At 43.2% G+C, this 20,697-nt stretch overlaps 1 protein-coding gene across 3 annotated transcripts in view; it reads right to left on the reverse strand.

Moving 5' to 3' along the window:
- LSP1 (lymphocyte specific protein 1) overlaps window positions 1-20,697 on the reverse strand; it is a 257,446-nt gene that overhangs the window by 115,453 nt on the left and 121,296 nt on the right. For all 3 annotated transcript variants that reach the window (XM_030201230.1, XM_030201228.1, XM_030201229.1), the window contains exon 2: window positions 20,406-20,561. In XM_030201230.1, coding sequence (XP_030057090.1) covers window positions 20,406-20,561 — 156 coding nt within the window. The remainder of the gene's footprint in view (window positions 1-20,405; window positions 20,562-20,697) is intronic.

Here is a 20,697-nt window from a genome sequence, read left to right on the forward strand (position 1 = left end):
TGAAACAAATTTCTTGGCAAAGAACAGAGGAAGGCGGAGCTATGGGAAAACTCCACCCAAGGGCAAGCTGATTTGCTACTCATGTGGAAAGGAGGGACATGTATCTAAATGGTGTAAGGAAACACAAAACACTCCCTCTAGCTCACCTAAGCCAATGGAACTAAAGAATTTTCAAACCAGGAAATGTATGAAGGACAAAGATAAACACAAGGGTTTTCTAATGGCAGAAAAATCTTTGACTATGGTAAATAATAATTCAAATGAAAGTACTTGGATTTTGGATTCGGGGAGCATATGCCATTTAACCAATTGTAAAGATTTCTTTCAGGAAATGTGTCCAGAGGAAGGTATTCTTAAAACTGCAAACGCAGGGACTGCTAAGATCCAAGCAAAAGGTATTGGATTCTTAAAATGCAAAGTGTCTAATGAAGTTAAAGAAATTCCTGTAAGTGATGTCTTGTATATTCCCCAAGCAGTTTGCAATATGCTTAGTGTATCTACATTAGATAAGAAGGGATTTGTGATTCATTTTGAAAACAGTAAGTGCACAATCTCTAAAAATGATGAAGTGTATGCTGAAGCTTTTATGCATAATGATGTTTATAAGCTGAACATTTCAGGTGAAGCCTCACATATGGCGCAAGTAAGGAAGAATGATGGTAAATGTAGTCCGGAAATCTGGCACCGCCGCCTGGGACATCGTGATTCTAAGGTGATCCAGGATCTTTACAGTAAGCAACTGGCCACCGGCATTCAGATAAGTGCAGATGCTGGTAAAATGGAGAAATGCATAGACTGTGTTACTCAAAAGGGTGTGAGACCCTCATTTCCTGCATACACAGGAAATAGGAGTAATAAAGTGCTGGACTTAATACACAGTGACTTATGTGGACCGTTTAATATCCCATCATTGGGAAATAACAGATTTGTGCTAATATTCTTGGATGATTTCTCTAGATATTGTGTGGCCTATTTGCTGAAAGAAAAAAGTCAAGTCACAGACATGCTGAAGAAATACGTAGCCATGGTGAGCAATAAATTTGAAAGAAAACCAAAGGTTCTTCAGACCGACAATGGTGGTGAGTTCACTTCACAAAGCATGCGCACATTTCTAGAACAAGAAGGCATTCAGCATGTCACAACAGTAGCTTATACACCAGAGCAAAATTCTGTTGCAGAGAGAAAATTTAGGTCACTTGTGGAAATGACCAGATGTATGCTGTCAGATAGCAATCTCCCTAAAAGACTATGGGGGGAAGCCATTCTCACAGCAGTGTACCTACAAAACAGAATGCCAACTAAAGGCGCTGAGCGCACACCACATGAGACATGGCATGGTAGGAAGCCAAACCTTTCACACATAAGAACATTTGGAAGTACAGCATATGCTCATGTACCAAAGCAAAGAAGGCATAAGCTGGATTCCACAACAGAAAGGGGCATTTTAGTTGGCTATACTCCAGGACACAAAGGATATAGAATTTTGAATCTGAAAACTGGCATTGTTGGCATAAGACATGTTACATATTTTGATGAAAACAAAAGGGTTGATAAAGGCTGGATTATCCCAGATGAGCCTTATCATCCAGAATATGAAACTAGAACCATAATAGACATGCCAGTGTATATAAATGCCATACCAAGGCAGATGTCTGAAAGCAACTCATCTGTATCTAACGAGGAACAGGCAGAGGAAACAGACACAGAAAGGATCATTGAAGAAGACAGTACAGTTGGAGAAGGGGAATCAATTGGAGAAGAACTCTCAGATTTAGAGGATGCGGAAAGGTCAGACCAACCTGTTGTCAGACGCTCATCCAGGGAAAACAAAGGTGTTCCACCCCCAAGACTGTCTTACCTAACAAAGTCAGCAGAAGCTCAAGAGCCCTTAACATGGGATGAGATTGAGAAAATGCCAGCAGAAGAAGCTGCTGAATGGCGTAAAGCTGCACAAGAAGAAATTGATGCATTGGATAAAAATAATACTTGGATTCTTACAAAATTACCTCCTGGCAAGAAAGCTATAGGATGCAAATGGGTATTCAAGTTAAAAAGGAATGCACAAGGAAAAGTGGAAAGGTATAAAGCCAGATTAGTCGCAAAGGGATATCTTCAAAAATATGGAGAAGATTTTGATGAAGTGTTTGCACCTGTAGTGAAACACACGACAATTAGAACACTTCTGAGCATTGCAGTCTCAAAAGGCATGCAAGTCAAACACATTGATGTGAAAACAGCGTTTCTTCACGGAGATATAACTGAAGACTTGTACATGGAACAACCAACAGGTTTCATAAATACAAAACAAAGACAGCTAGTGTGTAAATTAAACAAAGGTCTTTATGGATTAAAGCAAAGTGAAAAATGTTGGAATGAAAATTGCATGAAATATTGACAAATTTAGGATTTAAGCAAGGTGAAGCAGATAAATGCTTGTACACTAGGTGCACAAATGGACAATATGCATACATTTTTAGCTTTTGTTGATGATCTGCTCATTGCAAGCAAAAGTGAGCAAGAGTACAAGGACATTGTAAAGTGTTTAAACCACAATGTTGAGATAAAAGAACTTGGTAATGTGTCATACTATCTTGGTATAGAAATTGAGAAACAAAATGATGGTTCTTATCTTCTAAGCCAGAAGCAGAAAATAAATGAGCTTATTGAAAGTTTAGGTATGCAAGATGCCCAAGTTGTAAGCACTCCCATGATCACTGATTTTCTGAAGGATGAAACAGTAAGAGAACCTTTACCAGATAACATCCAATATAGATCAGCCATAGGTAAGCTTTTATATCTAACTACCACATACAGGGCTGATATAGCAAATGCAGTAGGAATTTTGAGCAGAAGGGTCAGCTCACCTACCAAATCAGATTGGACTGCAGTTAAAAGGATGGTAAGGTATTTAAAGGGTACCATTGATTGTAAATTAAAGATTTCAGCCAATAGTAATCCAAAACTAATATGTTACTGTGATTCAGATTGGGCAGGGGATCATTCTGATTATAAATCCACAAGTGGATATGTGTTTATGTATGGAAATGTACAAATTTCATGGGCCAGTCATAAACAAAGTATTGTGAGTTTGCCTTCTACAGAAGCTGAATACGTGGCCGTATCGGAAGCGTGCAGAGAACTGATGTGGATTGAAAAACTTATGCTGGATTTTGGAATAGCTGAACAGAGACCAATCCAGATAATGGAAGATAATCAGAGCTGCATCCGACTGTCACAGAATGACAAGGTTCAGTCACGCACCAAGCACATCGCAACGAAATACCACAACGTGCGAGAGTTGGCAAAAGAAGGGGTCATCAGTCTACACTATTGTCACACCAGTGAGATGACAGCTGACATCATGACCAAACCGTTACCCAGAGAACATTTTGTGAATCTGCGTATAAAGCTTGGACTTTGTATGAATAAATAATTGCATGACAGTTATGCATGAGAAGGGGTTTGTTGGAATGTAATTGTATTTTACATGCATTGCCTGTCAGCAATCTTTTCTCTGTGATTACTCTGTGACCTCTGATGTGAATTACTTAGAGAGGTCACACAGCTATGCAACTTCCTGTGGGGGTTAGATGCAGCACATGCAGCACATGGAGCACATGGAGCTCATGATCTCTCCTAACCTGAGAGGATCTACTATGGTGTGAGCATCCATTACCATCTAAGCACATGGAAGGAGCTGATAAGACAAATGTATAGTAATATGTATATATAAGCCTGTCTGATTATAATCTAACTACAAACTGTGAGTAAACAGATGTTTTGTTACTTCAACTTTAAAGTGACTCAGCAGTGAATTATTCAGGGGTGAATGAGAGAGAGATGAAGAAAGAAATTAACATTTCTAAAGCTGAAGCTGTGTGTACTAAAATCTGCTAATTATTTACTACAAATAATCCAACAGATGTCATATCAAAAATGCCCATCTACGTGTTCACCCACTTGGGTTCCTGTTACTGCAACCATTTGATGGAAGTGTATTCCTATGTGGAGAAGAACAAATGTACAGAAGTGCACATCAAATCCATGGTAATGACCCATATATGTTTGGATGTATGTACATGAAATGTGGATGCATAAAAGTTGTAGAGGGAACAAATGCTAGACATCCTTTATAATAAAAAGCACCTCCAACGTTCTGAAGCCGAGAAGTGAAGCCTTCAAGCCTTGAAGCATTCCTGCAACGTTCCGGAACTACGTGTCGTCAATTGAGGAGATGGAGCCTTACAGAGTGCAGGAATGCTTCAAGGCTTGAAGACTTCACTTTCTCACACACACACACTCACTCTCTGTCTCTCACACACTCTCTCTCTCTCTCATACACAGACTCACACACAGACTCTGTCTCTCACACACTCTCTCTCTGACACAAACACACACACACACACTCTGTCTCTCTCTCTCTCTCTCTCTCTCTCTCTCTCTCACTCATTCTCTCTCACATGCACACTCCATCTCTCACCCACACACTCTCTCTCAAACATACACACTCTGAGGAAAGGGGGGCATGGAATATGCTGGGGAGGAGAGGGAGGGGGCATGGAACTCGGAGGGAAGGGGGGCCAAGAACTTGGAGGGGAGGAGAGAAAGGGAGGGAGGAGAGGAGAGCGAAGGAGAGGAGAGGGAGGGGGGCCTGCACCTCGGACGGAAGGGGGCCTGGAACTCGGAGGGGAGGAGAGGGAGGGAATGAGGGAAGGAGGGGGTCATGGAACTCGGAGCCCCACACACACACACTCACTCTCTGTCTCTCACATACACTCTCTCACACACTCACTCTCACACACACATACACTCTGTCTCTCACACACTCTCTCTCTCTGACACAAACACACACACACTTTGTCTGTCTGTCTCTCTCTCTCTCCCACTCACACACACACTTCATCTCTCACACACTCTCTCTCTCTCTCTCTCTCTCTCTCTCTCTCTCTCAAACATACACACTCCGAGGAAAACCTTGCTAGCACCCATTTCATTTGTGTCAGAAACGGGCCTGTTTTACTTGTATTTTAATAAAAGGTTGGTCTAGTTGTTAAAGTCCGAGTGCCCATCAAGGCCCCACGGGATGACCATGAGATCATCAAGTTGTATCACGCTGCATGGTGCCATTTCATGTACATGGAATTTTCAAACAACAAAAATGGAAGAATATAGGGAAGCACTATGAGACTAGAGAGAAGGAAGTACATGGGAACACTGATATAATACTTTACTGAAATGGTGGTGGGTGCCTCGAATACCCTCCTAGCAGAGGTTAGATGCCAAAGCCATGACAGAATTCAAGCCTAGATGGGGATAGATACAGAGAGCAGTGAAAAGCACAGAAGAGATGAATGAAGAGTTTATATATGAAAACGCACATGACCATATACCTAGAATGGTAGAGGGTTCAAGGGGAAAACAACAGAACCACTTTGCATTGAAGAGCAGTAAGTGCATCTAGCTATCAGGAAGAGGTAGTAAAGTTGAATGGCATAGAGATATGCTCTCAGGTATCATTGGTAGGAGGTGCTTGATCACCTAATGTGGCAGCACAGAACTTTAGCTGCACTTCCCAATAAGGCCCCAATGCTCTGAAGCAAATGCGAGCACTAGAGGCCATTAGCACCGGACTAGCATTTGCTAATGCAGAATGCTCAGAGTCAACGAGTGTGTGAACCAATGAGCTCGCTGGCTCCCAGCGCAATGAGCATGCAAATGCATGCTGATGAACTGATTCCCTATTCCTCCCCAATGCTCACAGGACAGCGCGCCAAATAAGGGCGCTCTTGCTGCTGAAAACCCTACACCAGCTCAGAGATGGCAATAGGGTGCCAAGCCATTGTCTAAGGAATAGGGAAGGCAGCAAAAGGCACTGGAGCTGAATCCCCCCCCCCCCCCTCAAAAAAAGTGACCAAATCCAGGGTACAGATAGCAGCAGATCCTGGAGGGATGGAGGAAGAAAGGAAGGCAAGGGGAATGGATAAAAAGAAAGGGGGAGAAAGACAGAGTAGAAATACTAGAGCAGAGCAGCACAGAAAAAGTAGGTAGCGACACCAAGACCTGGAACGCATACAGAAGTTTTTTCTACTTGAAATGCTGTCGGAACCTCTTCCTCCTCTTTCCCTCTGTTGTTCTGGGCATGTGCTGGAGAACTGTGCTTAACACACAACTCTTCAGCACATGTGCCAATCACTGTCCTCCCGCCGAACTCCCTAATACTCAATGCTATGAGTGCACCTATAGTTGCATCTCATTAGCACTGAGCATTAAGGGGTTGTTCTTTTGCGCTGATCTGGCAGTATTTCTCCAGCGCTGTTCAGTACAGCGCCGGAGTTTTGAGCATCTACCTCTAACAGCAAAAAAAGGAAAGAAGCAATTTCCAGCAGGTAGGGTTGACCACTGGAAGATCTTCCTTAGCAATCAGGACAGTGACAAGGGCAAGAAAGGATGACAAGAAGAAGAGCTAAACCAGTGGAAGCAGAGCGGCTGGGCAAACAGGATAGGATAATCTTTATAATTTAATTGATATATTACCATTCCCAAAGCAACAAGGTGACTACAGAACCAGATAACTTATAGAAAAAAGCAGAAACATAGAATACTACAGCGAAACAGAGAAAAAAGAAGGAAACTGCAATACAAAATTATGGGGAAAAAACTAGGATACTAGATAATCTTAATGAAAGGAAGGAACAGTACAACTGAATTTAATTTAACTTAAGCTAGCACATCTACCACATTATAAATATTGATACATGGTAAATACAAATACAGGGACAGCGACTTGTAGTTATGCAGAGATAGGGACGAGTAAAACGCTGCAGTCAGGGAAGGGGATTTGGATTTAGGTACAGTAGGAATGTCCCTGTTCCTGAAGGTTTACCATCCAAATCTGAACCTGGGCAATGAAGTGTTAAGTGGTTTGCTCAACATCATAAGAGCTGAAGTGAGATTTGAACCCTGGCTTCCTTGGTTGCTAGCCTGCTGCTGTACTAGAGGTACAGGGATGAGGGAAGGGATTACTTCAAGTACTGAGACAGATGTAACCCCTTTCCTCAAAGTACAACACATTTATCTTCTTCTGAAATGAGAGGGGATTGAGTTCCGAATTGCAAACCCCAAATAAGTAAAGGCAGAAAGGTGTATTGATATGATGGAGGGGAATCTATGTTAGGAGTTTAATTTGGTTAGGAAGAAGAGAGATGGACAGGGGAGAAATGGAGAAAATGCTTAGGGAAAGAAATGAAGGGGTAAATAAAGAGAACCATGAGGGGCAAGACAAGACAGAGATGAACCTGTGGGCCCAAGAGGAGGAAATAGAAAAGAACCTTGGGATGGAGAAGATGACATGTTAAGAAACAAAGTAGGAGATGGAGATAATTTAAAGGGATATGGGAGATTGGGAGGTACTGCATTTGAGAAAGAGAAGGAGAAGACAGAGAAGAAGCTGGGAGAAGACAGAAGGAAATGGGAGTAGCTAAGCAGTAAAGAATCTGTGAGGGGGAGAGAGAGAAAAAAAAACCTGGAAGGGTCAGATGGAAGTGGGAGAGAGAAGGGGAGATGATACAGAAAAGAAGGATGCAGGTGAGAAGAGAGAAAGAGCAGTGGGATGATTAGGCAACATACCATCTGCACCTCCCTTTAAAAATTCTAGAGCTGTCCAAGTATGTCATATATAACATTCAGTAAAATTTACTTTTAGGAATATGGCCAGATTGAAAAACAGCTCAACTGTTCATCCAGTTCTTGCATAAACAGAACAATTTCTTAATAGAACAGGATTGACTGTACTCTATAAAAGTAGGAAACCTGCAGGCTTATTTTCGAAAGAGAAGGACGCCCATCTTTCAACATAAATCGGAAGATGGGCGTTCTTCTCACAGGGTCGCCCAAATCGGCATAATCAAAAGCTGATTTTGGGCGTCCCCAACTGTTTTCCGTTGCGGGGATGACCAAAGTTCCCGGGGGTGTGTCAAAGGTATAGCGAAGGCGGGACTGGGGCGTGCCTAACACATGGGCATCCTTGACCCATAATGGAAAAAAAAGGGTGTCCCTGACGAGCATTTGGACGACTTTACCTGGTCCAGTTTTTCTTACGACCAAGGCACAAAAAGGTGCCCGAACTGACCAGATGACCACCGGAGGGAATCAGGGATGACCTCCCCTTATTCCCCCAGTGGTCCCTAACCCCCTCCCACCCTCAAAACAGAACTTTAAAAATATTTTGTGCCAGCCTCAAATGTCATATTCAGGTCCATCGCAGCAGTATGCAGGTCCCTGGAGCAGTTTTAGTGGGTGCAGTGCACTTCAGGCAGGCAGACCCAGGCCCAACCCCCCCTACCTATTACACTTGTGGTGGTAAATGTGAGCCCTCCAAAACCCACCCAAAACCCACTGTACCCACATCTAGGTGCCCCCTCACCCGTAAGGGCTATGGTAGTGGTGTACAGTTGTGGGGAGTGGGTTTTGGGGGGCTCAACACACAAGATAAGGGAGCTATGTACCTGGGAGCTTTTTCTGAAGTCCACTGCAGTGCCCCCTAGGGTGCCCGGTTAGTGTCCTGGCATGTCAGGGGAACCAGTGCACTACGAATGCTGGCTCCTCCCACAACCAAAGGGCTTGCATTTGGTTGTTTCTGAGATAGGCGTCCTTAGTATCCATTATCACCGAAAATCAGAAACGACCAAGTCTAAGGACGACCATCTTTAGAGACGACCTAAATGTCAAGATTTGGGCGTCCCCGACCGTATTATTGAAACAAAAGACGGACACCCATCTTGTTTCGATAATATGAGTTTCCCCGCCCCTTCGCCGGGATGTCCTGCGAGGACGTCCTCAGGAAAACTTGGGCGCCCCTTTCGATTATGCCCCTCCTGGTCACCCAAAAGCTATAGGCTAAATACATTTCTGCATATGTGCATTATCAGTGTGCAAGATAAATGCATGCAGTTTGGTAGCACAGTGCAAAGTGTTCAAAGCTCTGCTGACAGCACCTCTTTCTGCACACACATTTCTGTAGCAGCCCAGCTCCTACCTAAGTGACTACAAGCTGAAGACTGCTTTCTGCAAATTGACACTCTGTTTAGAGTTATATTGCAGACACACTATTGATGAGTCAATGTGCAGAAAGGGAGGAAGAGGCAGAAGGCTTAGGATAGATAAACCATAGACCTCCGAAGAGAGAAAAAGTTCAGCCAAATATCGACAGCTGCTTTATGCCAACTGAGAAAAGTCAGACAGGATTGAGCTCCCAAAATACTTCTAACAATTAAACAACTCCATGCAATTCAAATAGGTCAGAATGCACAGTGAACTCACACATTCATCCTGTGGGGGTCTGAGGGGGAGCAGGAACAATTGGCCAACTTCAGCACGTAACTCAAAATTAAAGATGAAAGCACACCTTGGCAGGGCAAAAGACTCAGACTAAAGCAGAATGTGAGATAACTTCATTGGGTTCCTGGATTTAGAAATAAAAGTTTATGTTTGCAAACATTCTGACAGCTACTCTATACATTACTGCCTCATTTTTGGGCATGTCTAAGCTGTTATAGAATTTTAGCATAAAAACGCAGAGGCTTGCCAAAATGAAAGTATAAGCAATCAATAATTCTCTATATATGTAATGCACTCTGCAGACAAAACAGTCACAACAAGGGCGACGGGAAAAAGAGGGGGACAGCAGATGATGTAAAATATTCCACTTTATTGAATCCAGGACTCGACATGAGTTGTGTTTCGGCCCACAGGGGCCTTCTTCAGGAATCACTTAAATTGGACGTATGTCGATGCAACTAGAAAGGTGTTGGAATGTTCGATGTCTGAATCAAGGGTAAGTCTTTGGTGTATTTTTCAGGCTGCCTGTCATTTTCTTGCAGGAAGTTGGAGGAGTCCTTCGTGCCTTAGAAGATGCTCTTGCAGAGGTCCAGAGAGTAGAAGTTCTGAGGAAACAGGACATTTCTCTGATTTTGCTGTTTAAGATCAAGGGTACTCTGCACTTTGATATCTACTCTCTGGACCTTTGGACTTAAGGCTCTCGATATGTATATCTTGGAAGTAAGGCAGGAGAGAGGGGATATGATAGAGATGTTTAAATATCTCCATGGCATTAATGTACAGGAGGTGACCCTTTTTCAAATGAAGGCAAACTCGGGAATAAGAGGACATAGGATGACGTTAAGAGGTTACAGGCTCAGGAGTAATGTAAGGAAATATTTTTTAATGGAAAGGGTGGTGGACGCTTAGAATTGCCTCCCAGTGGTGGAGACAAGGACTGTGTCTGAATTTAAGAAAGCTTTGGACAGGCACGTAGGATCTCTTAGGGAAAGGAAGAGATAGTGATTTCTGTGGATGGACAGACATTGGATGGGCCATTTGGCTCTTATCTGTCGTCATGTTTTCATGTTAGGCGTGCCTACTTATGATAGGTCAATGGTTGGCATAACTGCCAATTACTGGCGCCATTCATGAGCATAAGTGTGACTATTCTATACAGTGCACCTAAATGTAGGCAGAAACTTACAGAATTTACCATTCATGGCTTTCCAGAAAAGGTTGGCATTTTAACTGCAGACCCTGCTTACAGCCAGCGATGCCTCTGTAGAGTGCAATACATATGTAGAGAATTATTTATTGCTTATACTTTCATTTTGGATGATCCCTTGTTGCTTAATGATGTCTTCCCCAGACACTGAGTAATCCTTCTTGCTTGAGCTTTATGGGATTAATACTCATCCTTGTAGGCACCACAGACCAAGACCTATCTCAGCAGATCAAACCCACAAGCATTTACCAGGAATGGCTTCACATCTGAGAGGTTTTCGAAACTTTGCTTTTCCTTCTCCCTCTTCAGGAAAGGCAGCAGAAATATCAGAAGAGGGTTCTGCCAAAGTTACCACCTTTTTGTAGCTATAGCAAATAGACAAAGTTTCCAAACCCTTCCCAAAGATTTCCAGAATAAGATTCTCTTGGAGATGGTACAAAGTGTCCTCTGTGAAACCTTACATACCTTTGCGCCCCTACACAACTCCCCCATCAGTTACATTTCAATCCCCTATGCCTCCCACTGGATTTTAATAATTTAACTTAACAATCATCATCATCATCCCATTGTGACCCGACTTGGATAAAGATGGGATATAAATGTAGTAAATAAATAAATAATACTCTAGATGGTACATATCTCTATATATAAAAGGCACCACCAACGTTCTAATGAAGCCTCAAGCCGGAACTTTGAGGTGGTCTAGATATCCGGTTTGGCCAGCAGTGTCTACCCCGCCCTCGCGTCACAATGTGATGACGTCGAGGGCAAACCGGATATCATCTCCCCCTCTCGGCGGCCATTTCCACGGAGCGACTCAACGAAACGCGATCTCATCTCCTCCTCTCCGCGCCCATTTTGACGGAGTACCATCGACGACCTGCAACACATGGATGAATAACATTGCCCCGCACAACATCGGCGGGAGGGACGCACAAACGGATGAATAACATCGCCCCGCACAATGTCGGAGGAAGGGAGGGATGCAGGCAAGCAGGCAGGCAGGCAGCCTGAACGTTGGAGGGAGCCAGCCTGCCTGCCTCAACTTCGGAGGAAGGGAGCCAGCTTGAACATCACAGTGGGAGGGAGCGCCACGACCCTGAAAGGCAGAGGGAGGGGGCACTCGAACCTGAAGCTGGGAAGGGGGAAGGGGAAAGAACAGGAAAAAGGGGAGGGGAGGGAACACAGGGGGGAGGGGGAACAAGGGCGGGAGACAGAGGGGGGGCCCCTGCGCCAAACTCTCATTCTCTCACACACACACACTCTCACACAGACGTTCTCACTCTGTCACACACACACACACACTCGCACATTCACTCTGTCTCTCTCACACACTCACTGTCACACACACGCTCTCAAACATACACACTATGATGGGAAAAAAGGCCAGGAGACGGAGGGGCCACGATCCTGAAAGGTGGAGGGAGGGGGGCCACAACCCTGAAGCTGGGAGGGGCGCTGGGAACAAACATGGGACGGGGAGGGAAATGAAAGGGGGGGAGGGAAGATGGGGAGGGGAAAGGAGGGCGGCAGACGGAGGGGGGCCCCTGCGGCACACACTCATTCTTTCACACACAGACACACTCGCACATTCACTCTGTCTCTCTCTCTCACACACTCACTCTCACACACACTCTCTCAAACATACACACTACGATGAAAACCTCGCTAGCGCCTGTTTCATTGGTCTCAGAAATGGGCCTTTTTTACTAGTGGTATTATAAAAGACATGAAACAGTATGGTGCTTCAATTGAAAAGCTTTGAAAATAAGGCAAAGTATCTTAAATTTGACTATCCAAAATATTGGAAGCCAGAGTACGGAAGAGAGGACTAGACTTCTGTGCTCTAATCGTGATGCATCAATCAGTAGTCAGGCTGATGAATTCTGTATTGCCTGACAAGCCTTGAACACAGTTAAAGATATTCCTAATAACAAGGAACTACAGTAGTCTAACTGCACTAAAATCAATGCCTGTAAAACGGTTCTAAATTAGATTCAGATAAAATCATTTTTTCAACCTTCTACACAATCGTAACCTAAAGTAAGAGGTAGCGATCAGATTTTTTTTTTTAACAAGGCTTCACTGAGACTGAGTCCAAAATAACACCTAAATTCTTGATCTCTTTACACAATGGGTGACAGCTTTATACAAATACAGGTACTTATATTCTGCCCATGCCTTGAAAGTTCCAGATAGGAAGGAAGATTTAGCATGGGCAGTCTACTAAAAATAAGAATTTCTGTGTAAGGCGGAGAAACTCCGAGCGGGAGTTTTCCAGCAGTCTGCTCCATAAACAGTTTAAATAAAACAGTGAGATGTGATACATCTGATCTCCTGAAGACGCATATTGTGAAATACTGGACCATGCAGAGATCAGCAGAAATCTTTGGAGAATTTGTGTTTAAGGTCACAAACAGTGGGATTTGTTTTTAGTTATCACTGGATGCATGAATTGGGATCATGAGAGTATTTGTTTTTGGTGATCTCTTTCATGACGTTTACAAAGAAGTTGAAGCAGGTATAACTTGTCTGGAATGTTTTTACGTTTGGGGAGCGTGCCAGGTGCCCTTGACCTGGATTGGCCACTGTCGGTGACAGGATGCTGGGCTAGATGGACCTTTGGTCTTTCCCAGTATGGCACTACTTATGTACTTATGTACTTATGTAAGTGGCTTTTTATACACAAAATCTTTGCATATATAAGATATAAAATCTTTGCATATATGAAAGATTTGATTAATAGATGGTGCAATGATTGAGTGCAGTGTTATCAGTTATTTTAGCTCTCAGAGCTGTTCCAGCTGAGACCACTATTGAAAACTGAGCACCACATTTAATATCATTTATATGTATTTAGAGGTTTATGTATTATTTAGTTTTTATTTTATGATTCACATATATACAATCTCTTCATATGTTATTATCTGGATAAGGATTAACACATGGGGCTGCTTTCTTCAACTAGTTCTATGTCCTGGACCTAATACCTGGGGACACAAAAGAGGCAGAAGATTTGTGATTCAAACAGAGCAGAACAAACAGCAGACCCACAAATATAGACGGTCAAAAAGCAAGGACTTATATGCCACGTTTCACCAGAAGGCTGTGTCAGAGACAGAACTAAGTACTTAAGTACATAAGTAAATTCAAAATGCACACTTCCTTCTAGCTCAGGGGTTTTTAACTCAGTCCTTGGGACACACCTAGCCAGTCAGGTTTTCAGGATATCTACAATGAATATGCATGAGATAAATTTGCACACGTTTCTTCCATTGTATGCAAATTTATATCATGCATATTCATTGTGAATATCCTGAAAACCTGACTGGCTAAGTGTGCCCCAAGGACTGGATTGAGAACCCCTGTTCTATTTATTTATTTATTTATTACATTTGTACCCCGTGCTTTCCCGCTCATCGCAGGCTCAATGCGACTTACATAGTAACAAGAGAATACAATCTGTAGTATCAGAATCAACAAAGGAGGTATGTGATAGGAAAAATGAACAAGGAGTAAATGGGATAAAAGAGGTATGAGAGAAAGGATGGGGAAAGGTAAGGAGATGGAGCAATAAAGGAGAAGTTGGGGAAGAGCATGTAGGTAAGAAGGATTGGAAGGAGATATTTCTGAGTCATTCTAGATTAACAATGAAGATGAATAAGCCTTGCAGCATGTCTTCCAAGGGTTCTCCAGCAAATCAGTCAAGAGTGCTTTTTTGACGACTGATCTGAACAATATTCAGCCAGCTCAGGCAGTAATTTTTTACATGCTGGCTACCGTGGGCTAAATTAGTCCCAGACAGTCAGTGCCAGCCTGTGTCTGGGTACCAATATTGAAGCTATCCTGGTACTACTACTACTACTATTTAACATTTCTAAAGCGCTACTAGGGTTACGCAGCGCTGTACAGGGTTCAGTTCCGGTACACAATACTAAGGAGTTCTTTTACTAGGCTGCAGTAAAACGTGGCTTTAGCATGCCCTTAGGCAGGTTTTTCCCATTTGCTAAGGCCATTCTTTCTGCAACCTGAAAGTGGCTGATTTTCCATTTTCTAAATTAATGGCCATGTGCTAATGTTAAACTTACCCTAGTGCTGCGAGACCACAAACTATATATAAATTGACAAAGCTAACCTAAAATAGTTTCAGCTATGTGTCTCATTCACTTGCTCTAAATGAATATAGCTTTAAACAACAAAGACCTCAAATTTCCTGATAGGGAATAATACACCAAGTATTGCAAAAACCACTGTCATACATGGGAGTAAGTTATTATCATCGGTCAAAAGTTATTACCATCGGTCAATTTTAAAAGAAAGCAAGAGGAAAAAAGAATCAGCATCAAAAACTCCCAAACTTCAGAGAAAATCTACTGATTCCAAAAAAAACCCCTCTTTCAAGTACATAGACCAAAGTGAATTAACACACAAAAACTTTTTTAAGTATAGGCAAATCCACAAACCAAAAATAAATCTTAATGATACTTCAAGCTTGAACAAAGCAAGTAAGCTTACTGCATTCAGTGTACATTGCAAAAAATCAAAGGTGCATAGCCAGTAACAAAAGTTCACTTAGCTGGAACAGCTGCCCATATGTCCCTCGATGTAGCTCAAATCGAGCCTCTATATGCGACACTGAACAGTGCACTGCTAGTTCCCCTTAACAGTTTTCTTCTTTGCTTCAACAAGAGCGCCTTGTTTCGCTACTCTACATGCTGCCTCAGGAAGAATTTCAAAGTGTCAATGGATTTCCCACCACCATAACTAGCTTAAAGATGGCGCCGGGAAATGCAAAGACGCCAAGGATTTCAATGGCCAATCCTAATCAAATAACCAATCCCATTCGACGGACAGAACCATCTTACTAAACAGGGGACCTACTGTTCATGAAAACACAGAACAGGTCCAAATAATAAGCAAATAAAACCATCAGGGAAAAACTAGAAATAAGCATTCCATTCCACATTCCTGTTGAGTCCATGCAGTCGAACTGTGTTCTATTTGTATATCCATTGTTGCTCCTTGCGCCACAAAACCTTTTTAACATCCCCCATGACCTACCCAAACAAACTTTATCAATGATAATACATCTAAATGTCTCACCAGTGGAGTGCAGTGGAGAAGTAGCAGCAGCCCAATGGTTAGTGAAGCAGGCTTTGATTCTGGCAACCTGGGTTCAATTCTCACTGTAGCTCCCTCTGAGTCTGGGCAAGCCACTTAGCCCTCCATTGCTCCAGGTACAAAAACTTAGATTGTGAGTCCTCTAGAGACAGAAAAAGTACCTGCATATAATGTGTACAGCACTGCATATGTCTGGTAGCACCATAGAAATGATTGTTAGTAGTACCATAGGAGCTTCAACTTTTCATGAATTATGCAGTGTCAATGTTCAATTACTCATGTTTTAAATTTCCTTGTGATATGTCCTATATCTAACAGTTCGCAAGGACATCTAAAAGCATAAACTACCTTTTCAGAATCACAAGAAGTACTGTGTTTCCATATGAGCTCCTTACCATTCTGTCAAGTCAGCGTTGAACTCTCAATGATCACAGAACAAATAGAGCAATTTCTTGTGTTCACCCTTTATACAATGCTTTTCTGTCCACACATCAGAAAAACTCAATTTGTCCTGAAGATTACAGTTATGAGCGTAAGATATCATTAATCTTTGACCTTGAAATACATCACTCATCTGCATAACATTCCAATGCTTCTTAATGATAGATGCTATTTTAGATGACACATTGGTGTATTTTAATATACAAGGAACCACAGGTAAGAGGCAGCATGTAGAGTAGCAAAACAAGACCCTCTTGTTGAAGAAAAGAAGAAAACCATCAAGGGGAACTAGCAGTGTTCAGTGTCGCATATAGAGGCTATTAGATTGTAAGCTCTTTGAGCAGGGACTGTCTTTCTTCTATGTTTGTGCAGCGCTGCGTACGCCTTGTAGCGCTATAGAAATGCTAAATAGTAGTAGTAGTAGTTTGAGCTACATCGAGGGATGTACGGGCAGCTGTTCCAGCTAAGTGAATTTTTGTTGCTGGCTATGCCCCTTCGATTTTTTTACAATGGACATTGCCGGGGTTTGATCATCTTGGCCTGAATGCAGTAAGCTTACTTGCTTTCTTCAAGCTTGATGTATCATTAAGATTTATCTCTGGTTTGTGGATTTGCCTATACTTAAAACATTTTTTGTGTGTTCATTCACTTTGGTCTATGTACTTGAAAGAGGGGGTTTTCTGAATCAGTAGTTCAAACTATTCTAATTTAGCTTTGTCGTGCTAATGTTGCCATTAACACGTAGCAACAATTAGCACATGAGCCCTTCTCCTGTAGGCGGTAAGGGCTCACGCACTAATCCCACACTAATCAATTAGAATGTGGTAATGTGGCTGCACTGATTCATGCAGTCACGCCCACTCGCCACCCCCAGAAATGCACACTCTGAGAAAAATAATTTTTTTAGTACTTGGTTTTACAAACGGTTTTACCACAGGACATCTCAGCTCATCCCATGGTACACCCGCTTTAGCTGTGGTAAGTGCACACTAGTGCTTACTGCAGCTTAGTAAAAGGAGCCCTATATATGCAATCCTACGTGCCCGGACAGTTTTCCAGGTATAGGCACTGAATATTAGCAGTGCCCAGACAACAGACAACTTTGAAGTCCACCGTAGCACTAACCAGACAGTACTGTGGGGGTGAGACATATTATTCAGCTTAACTATCTAGTTAATTGCCACTGAATATCATGTGGGGAGCAGGTCAGCAGGAGTTAACAGGGCAGGAGCCACTCCTGCCTCTAACTCCTACTGAATATCAACTCCTGTGTTTTCAGAGAAAGGGTCCACTCACTCAGGGATGGCCCAAGGCAATCTGCCACCTAAGGCGAAGGATAAAATGCCGCATTCAGCTCCTCCGCCACCCCTCCTGTCCAACATCTCTCCGTTCACACTCTCTCTTTCTCTCCCAACTCCCTCCCCCCTCCCACGGCCAACTTCTGGTATCCCCCCTTCCTTCCTCAATCCCCTTCCCCGAATCTACCTATTCATCTAATCACACTCCAGTCCCTCACTACTCATATACCCAAATTCTGGGCATACTTACAGATACAAATCTCACATTTCAACCACAAATAGGCTTCGTCTAATTCAATCAGTCTAATTTGATTAGTTCAATCTCTTCTTCATTCTCCAGCCCTGAATATGCTAACACATTTCTTTGTTATATCGCACCTTGACTACTGCAATTCGCCATACAAAGGCCTTCGCATTAAAGATCTGCATCGTCAACAATTAGTACAAAGTACAGCTATTCACATAATTCATAAAGCAAGCAAATTTGATTACATAACACCTAAAAGCTTCACACTGGCTCCCAGTCACACATAGAATTACATATAGACTGCCTCTACTAGTCTTTAAAACATTAACTTACAAAGAACCTGCTTAATTTGATCGGTTGATCTTACCCTACTGTCCTTCCAGAGCACTTTGTTCCCAAGACCAACATTTACTCATTATACCAACTTATCAACAAGTGTTCCATGAACACACCAGTTCCGCAATATTCGCCGTCCAGGGTCCATGCCTTTGGAACTCCCTACCCTCCTCATTACGTAACGTGGAGAGGCATAATCGAACGTCGCCGGCAAAATAGATCGCCAGTGATGGCCGGCCACTCTTTTTTCGATAATGCCAGAGTTCACCAGGTTTCAGATGGCCGGTTTTGTTTTTCAGCGATAATGGAAAAAAATGCCAGCGATCTCAAACCTGGCGAAATCCAAGGCATTTGGTCATGGGAGGAGCCAGCATTTGTAGTGCACTGGTCCCCCTCACATGCCAGGGCACCCTGGGGGGCACTTCTAAAAATGTTTAAAAAATACAAAAAAAGCTCCCAGGTGCATAGCTCCCTTACCTTGGGTGCTGAGCCCCCCAAATCCCCCCCAAACCCACTCCTCACAACTCTAAACCATTACCATAGCCCTTATGGGTGAAGGGGGGCACCTACATGTGGGTACAGTGGGTGTTAGGGGGGTTTGGAGGGCTCAACACTTAGCACTACAAGTGTAACAGGTAGGGGGGAGGGTGAACCTGGGTCTGCCTGCCTGAAGTGCACTGCACCCACTAAAAACTGCTCCAGGGACCTACATACTGCTGTCAGGGACCTGGGTATGACGTTTGAGGCTGGCATAGATGCTGGCAAAAAAGTGCTTTATTTTTATTTTTTTCGTGTGGGAGGGGGTTGGTGACCACTAGGGGACTATGGGGAGGTCATCTCCCATTCCCTCCAGTGGTCATCTGGTCAGTTGGGGCACCTTTTTGAGGCTTGGTCGTGAAAATAAAAGGACCAAGGAAACCCGGCGAAATACTGCTTAACGCTGCTTTTTTTCCCCCATTATCCGCGAAAGCCAGCCATCTGGTAGCCACGCCCATGCCCGCCCATGTCCCGCCTTCGCTTCACCGGCGACATGCCCCTTTGAACCTTCGCCGGCGAGGCGACGGGAAAGCGGCGATGCTGTCAAAAAAGCAGCTTTCGATTATACCGATTTCGCCACTTTTCCGAGATCGCCGGCCATCTCACGATTTATGTCAGAAAATGGCCGGCAATCACTTTCGAAAATAAGCTGGATAGACTCCTTATCGATGTTTAAGAAAGAACTAAAAAATTCGTATTCCTAGACATTTTCTCTTAGGTATTTGTCCTATTATTAACCAAGCTTCTCCTTTCAGAGTACTGAAGAGCATCCTAGTGCCCCCCCTCCAAATAATGTAGTTTTTCCCTCTTCTATCACAGTCAACATCTGTCTTAAAGCACTCGTAATAATAATATTATTATTAAAATTGTAAGCCGCCTAGATGAAGCCTCCGACTGGCGGGTTAGTAAAATATAATAAACTTGAACTTGAAACTTTTCTTGTTTTCCAAAAGTCGACGATGGTGGCAGCAATTCCCATAGGCTGCCCTGCCACCAGCACCAGCCTCTTTTCTCTACTGCGGCCCACCTCTGAGGAAACAGGCCACAGTAGAGAGAAAAGGTCTGTGCCAGCAGCAGGACAGCATATTGGAATCACTGCCAACACCAACTTTTGGAAAACAAGAAAAGAAAGTAGATTCGTGGAAGGGAGTTGAGGAAGGAAGGGTGGGGGAAGATGCCAGACCACACCTGGTGTAGGGAATGGAAAGAAGCGAGATGCCGCTCCATGAAAAGTGTCACCTAGGGCCCCCACCTCAGCTGGCCTAATAGTAGAGCAGCCATTGCACTCCCCGATCCCACCTCATTACCATCCCTCCCAAACTTGGCAGTCACCCTGAAGTCAGTATTGCAGACTTGAACTATCTGTTGTAATATTTCAGTTCCTACAAATTAGAGTTCTCTGTTTTCTAGATAAAGTCATGTGGCTGCTGTGTTAGTCCACTTAAATATGCAGAAATAAAGTTCAAGAAGCATACGAGAATGATATGACACCTCCCTCTTGAGCTAACAATACATTTCTTAACCAGTTTTTGGGAGCTGACATCCCGTTCCTCAAGTCAAGAAATGTAAAATGCTGGAACAATTAAAAGGTATCACCTTCTACCATTAATTTGATGTGAATAGACCTTTATTTGAACACTATTTTCTAAATAAAACTGAACCACTATCTTTCCCTTGGGGCTGATGTGGGATGGTGAGGGAGGAAGCACTGTTTCCCCAAGAATATGGCTAACTGCAACACTGGCCCCACCTTCCTGATACTGATACAGCTCTAATTGTACAGGATATAGACGTATGGGAGTTACTGCCATTCTGACAATGGAAGGGGGGAAAAGACGCTGCTCTGTAAAGCATATGAGATATATACTGGAGCACTCCTTACTGCTTATCCTCTCCTGGTGGAATCTCAGCCCCTTCAGACAGACTGGTACCAGTCACTTCACCTTCGCACTCGGACTGAAGCTGCTTCTCACGTTCCCTGCGACGGCGCTCACGGGCTGCTTCTTCCTCATCCTCAATGCTCCATTGGGTTGTCAACCTGCCAGTCAACATGGAAACTGTGTTTGTTTATTTATTTATTTGTTGCATTTGTAACCCACATTTTCCCACCTCTTTGCAGGCTCAATGTGGCTTACAATACATCACGAATGGTGGAAATATATAAGAAAATAGAC

This window comes from Microcaecilia unicolor, chromosome 4 (assembly GCF_901765095.1).
Source record: "Microcaecilia unicolor chromosome 4, aMicUni1.1, whole genome shotgun sequence".
NCBI classification, from domain to species: domain Eukaryota; kingdom Metazoa; phylum Chordata; class Amphibia; order Gymnophiona; family Siphonopidae; genus Microcaecilia; species Microcaecilia unicolor.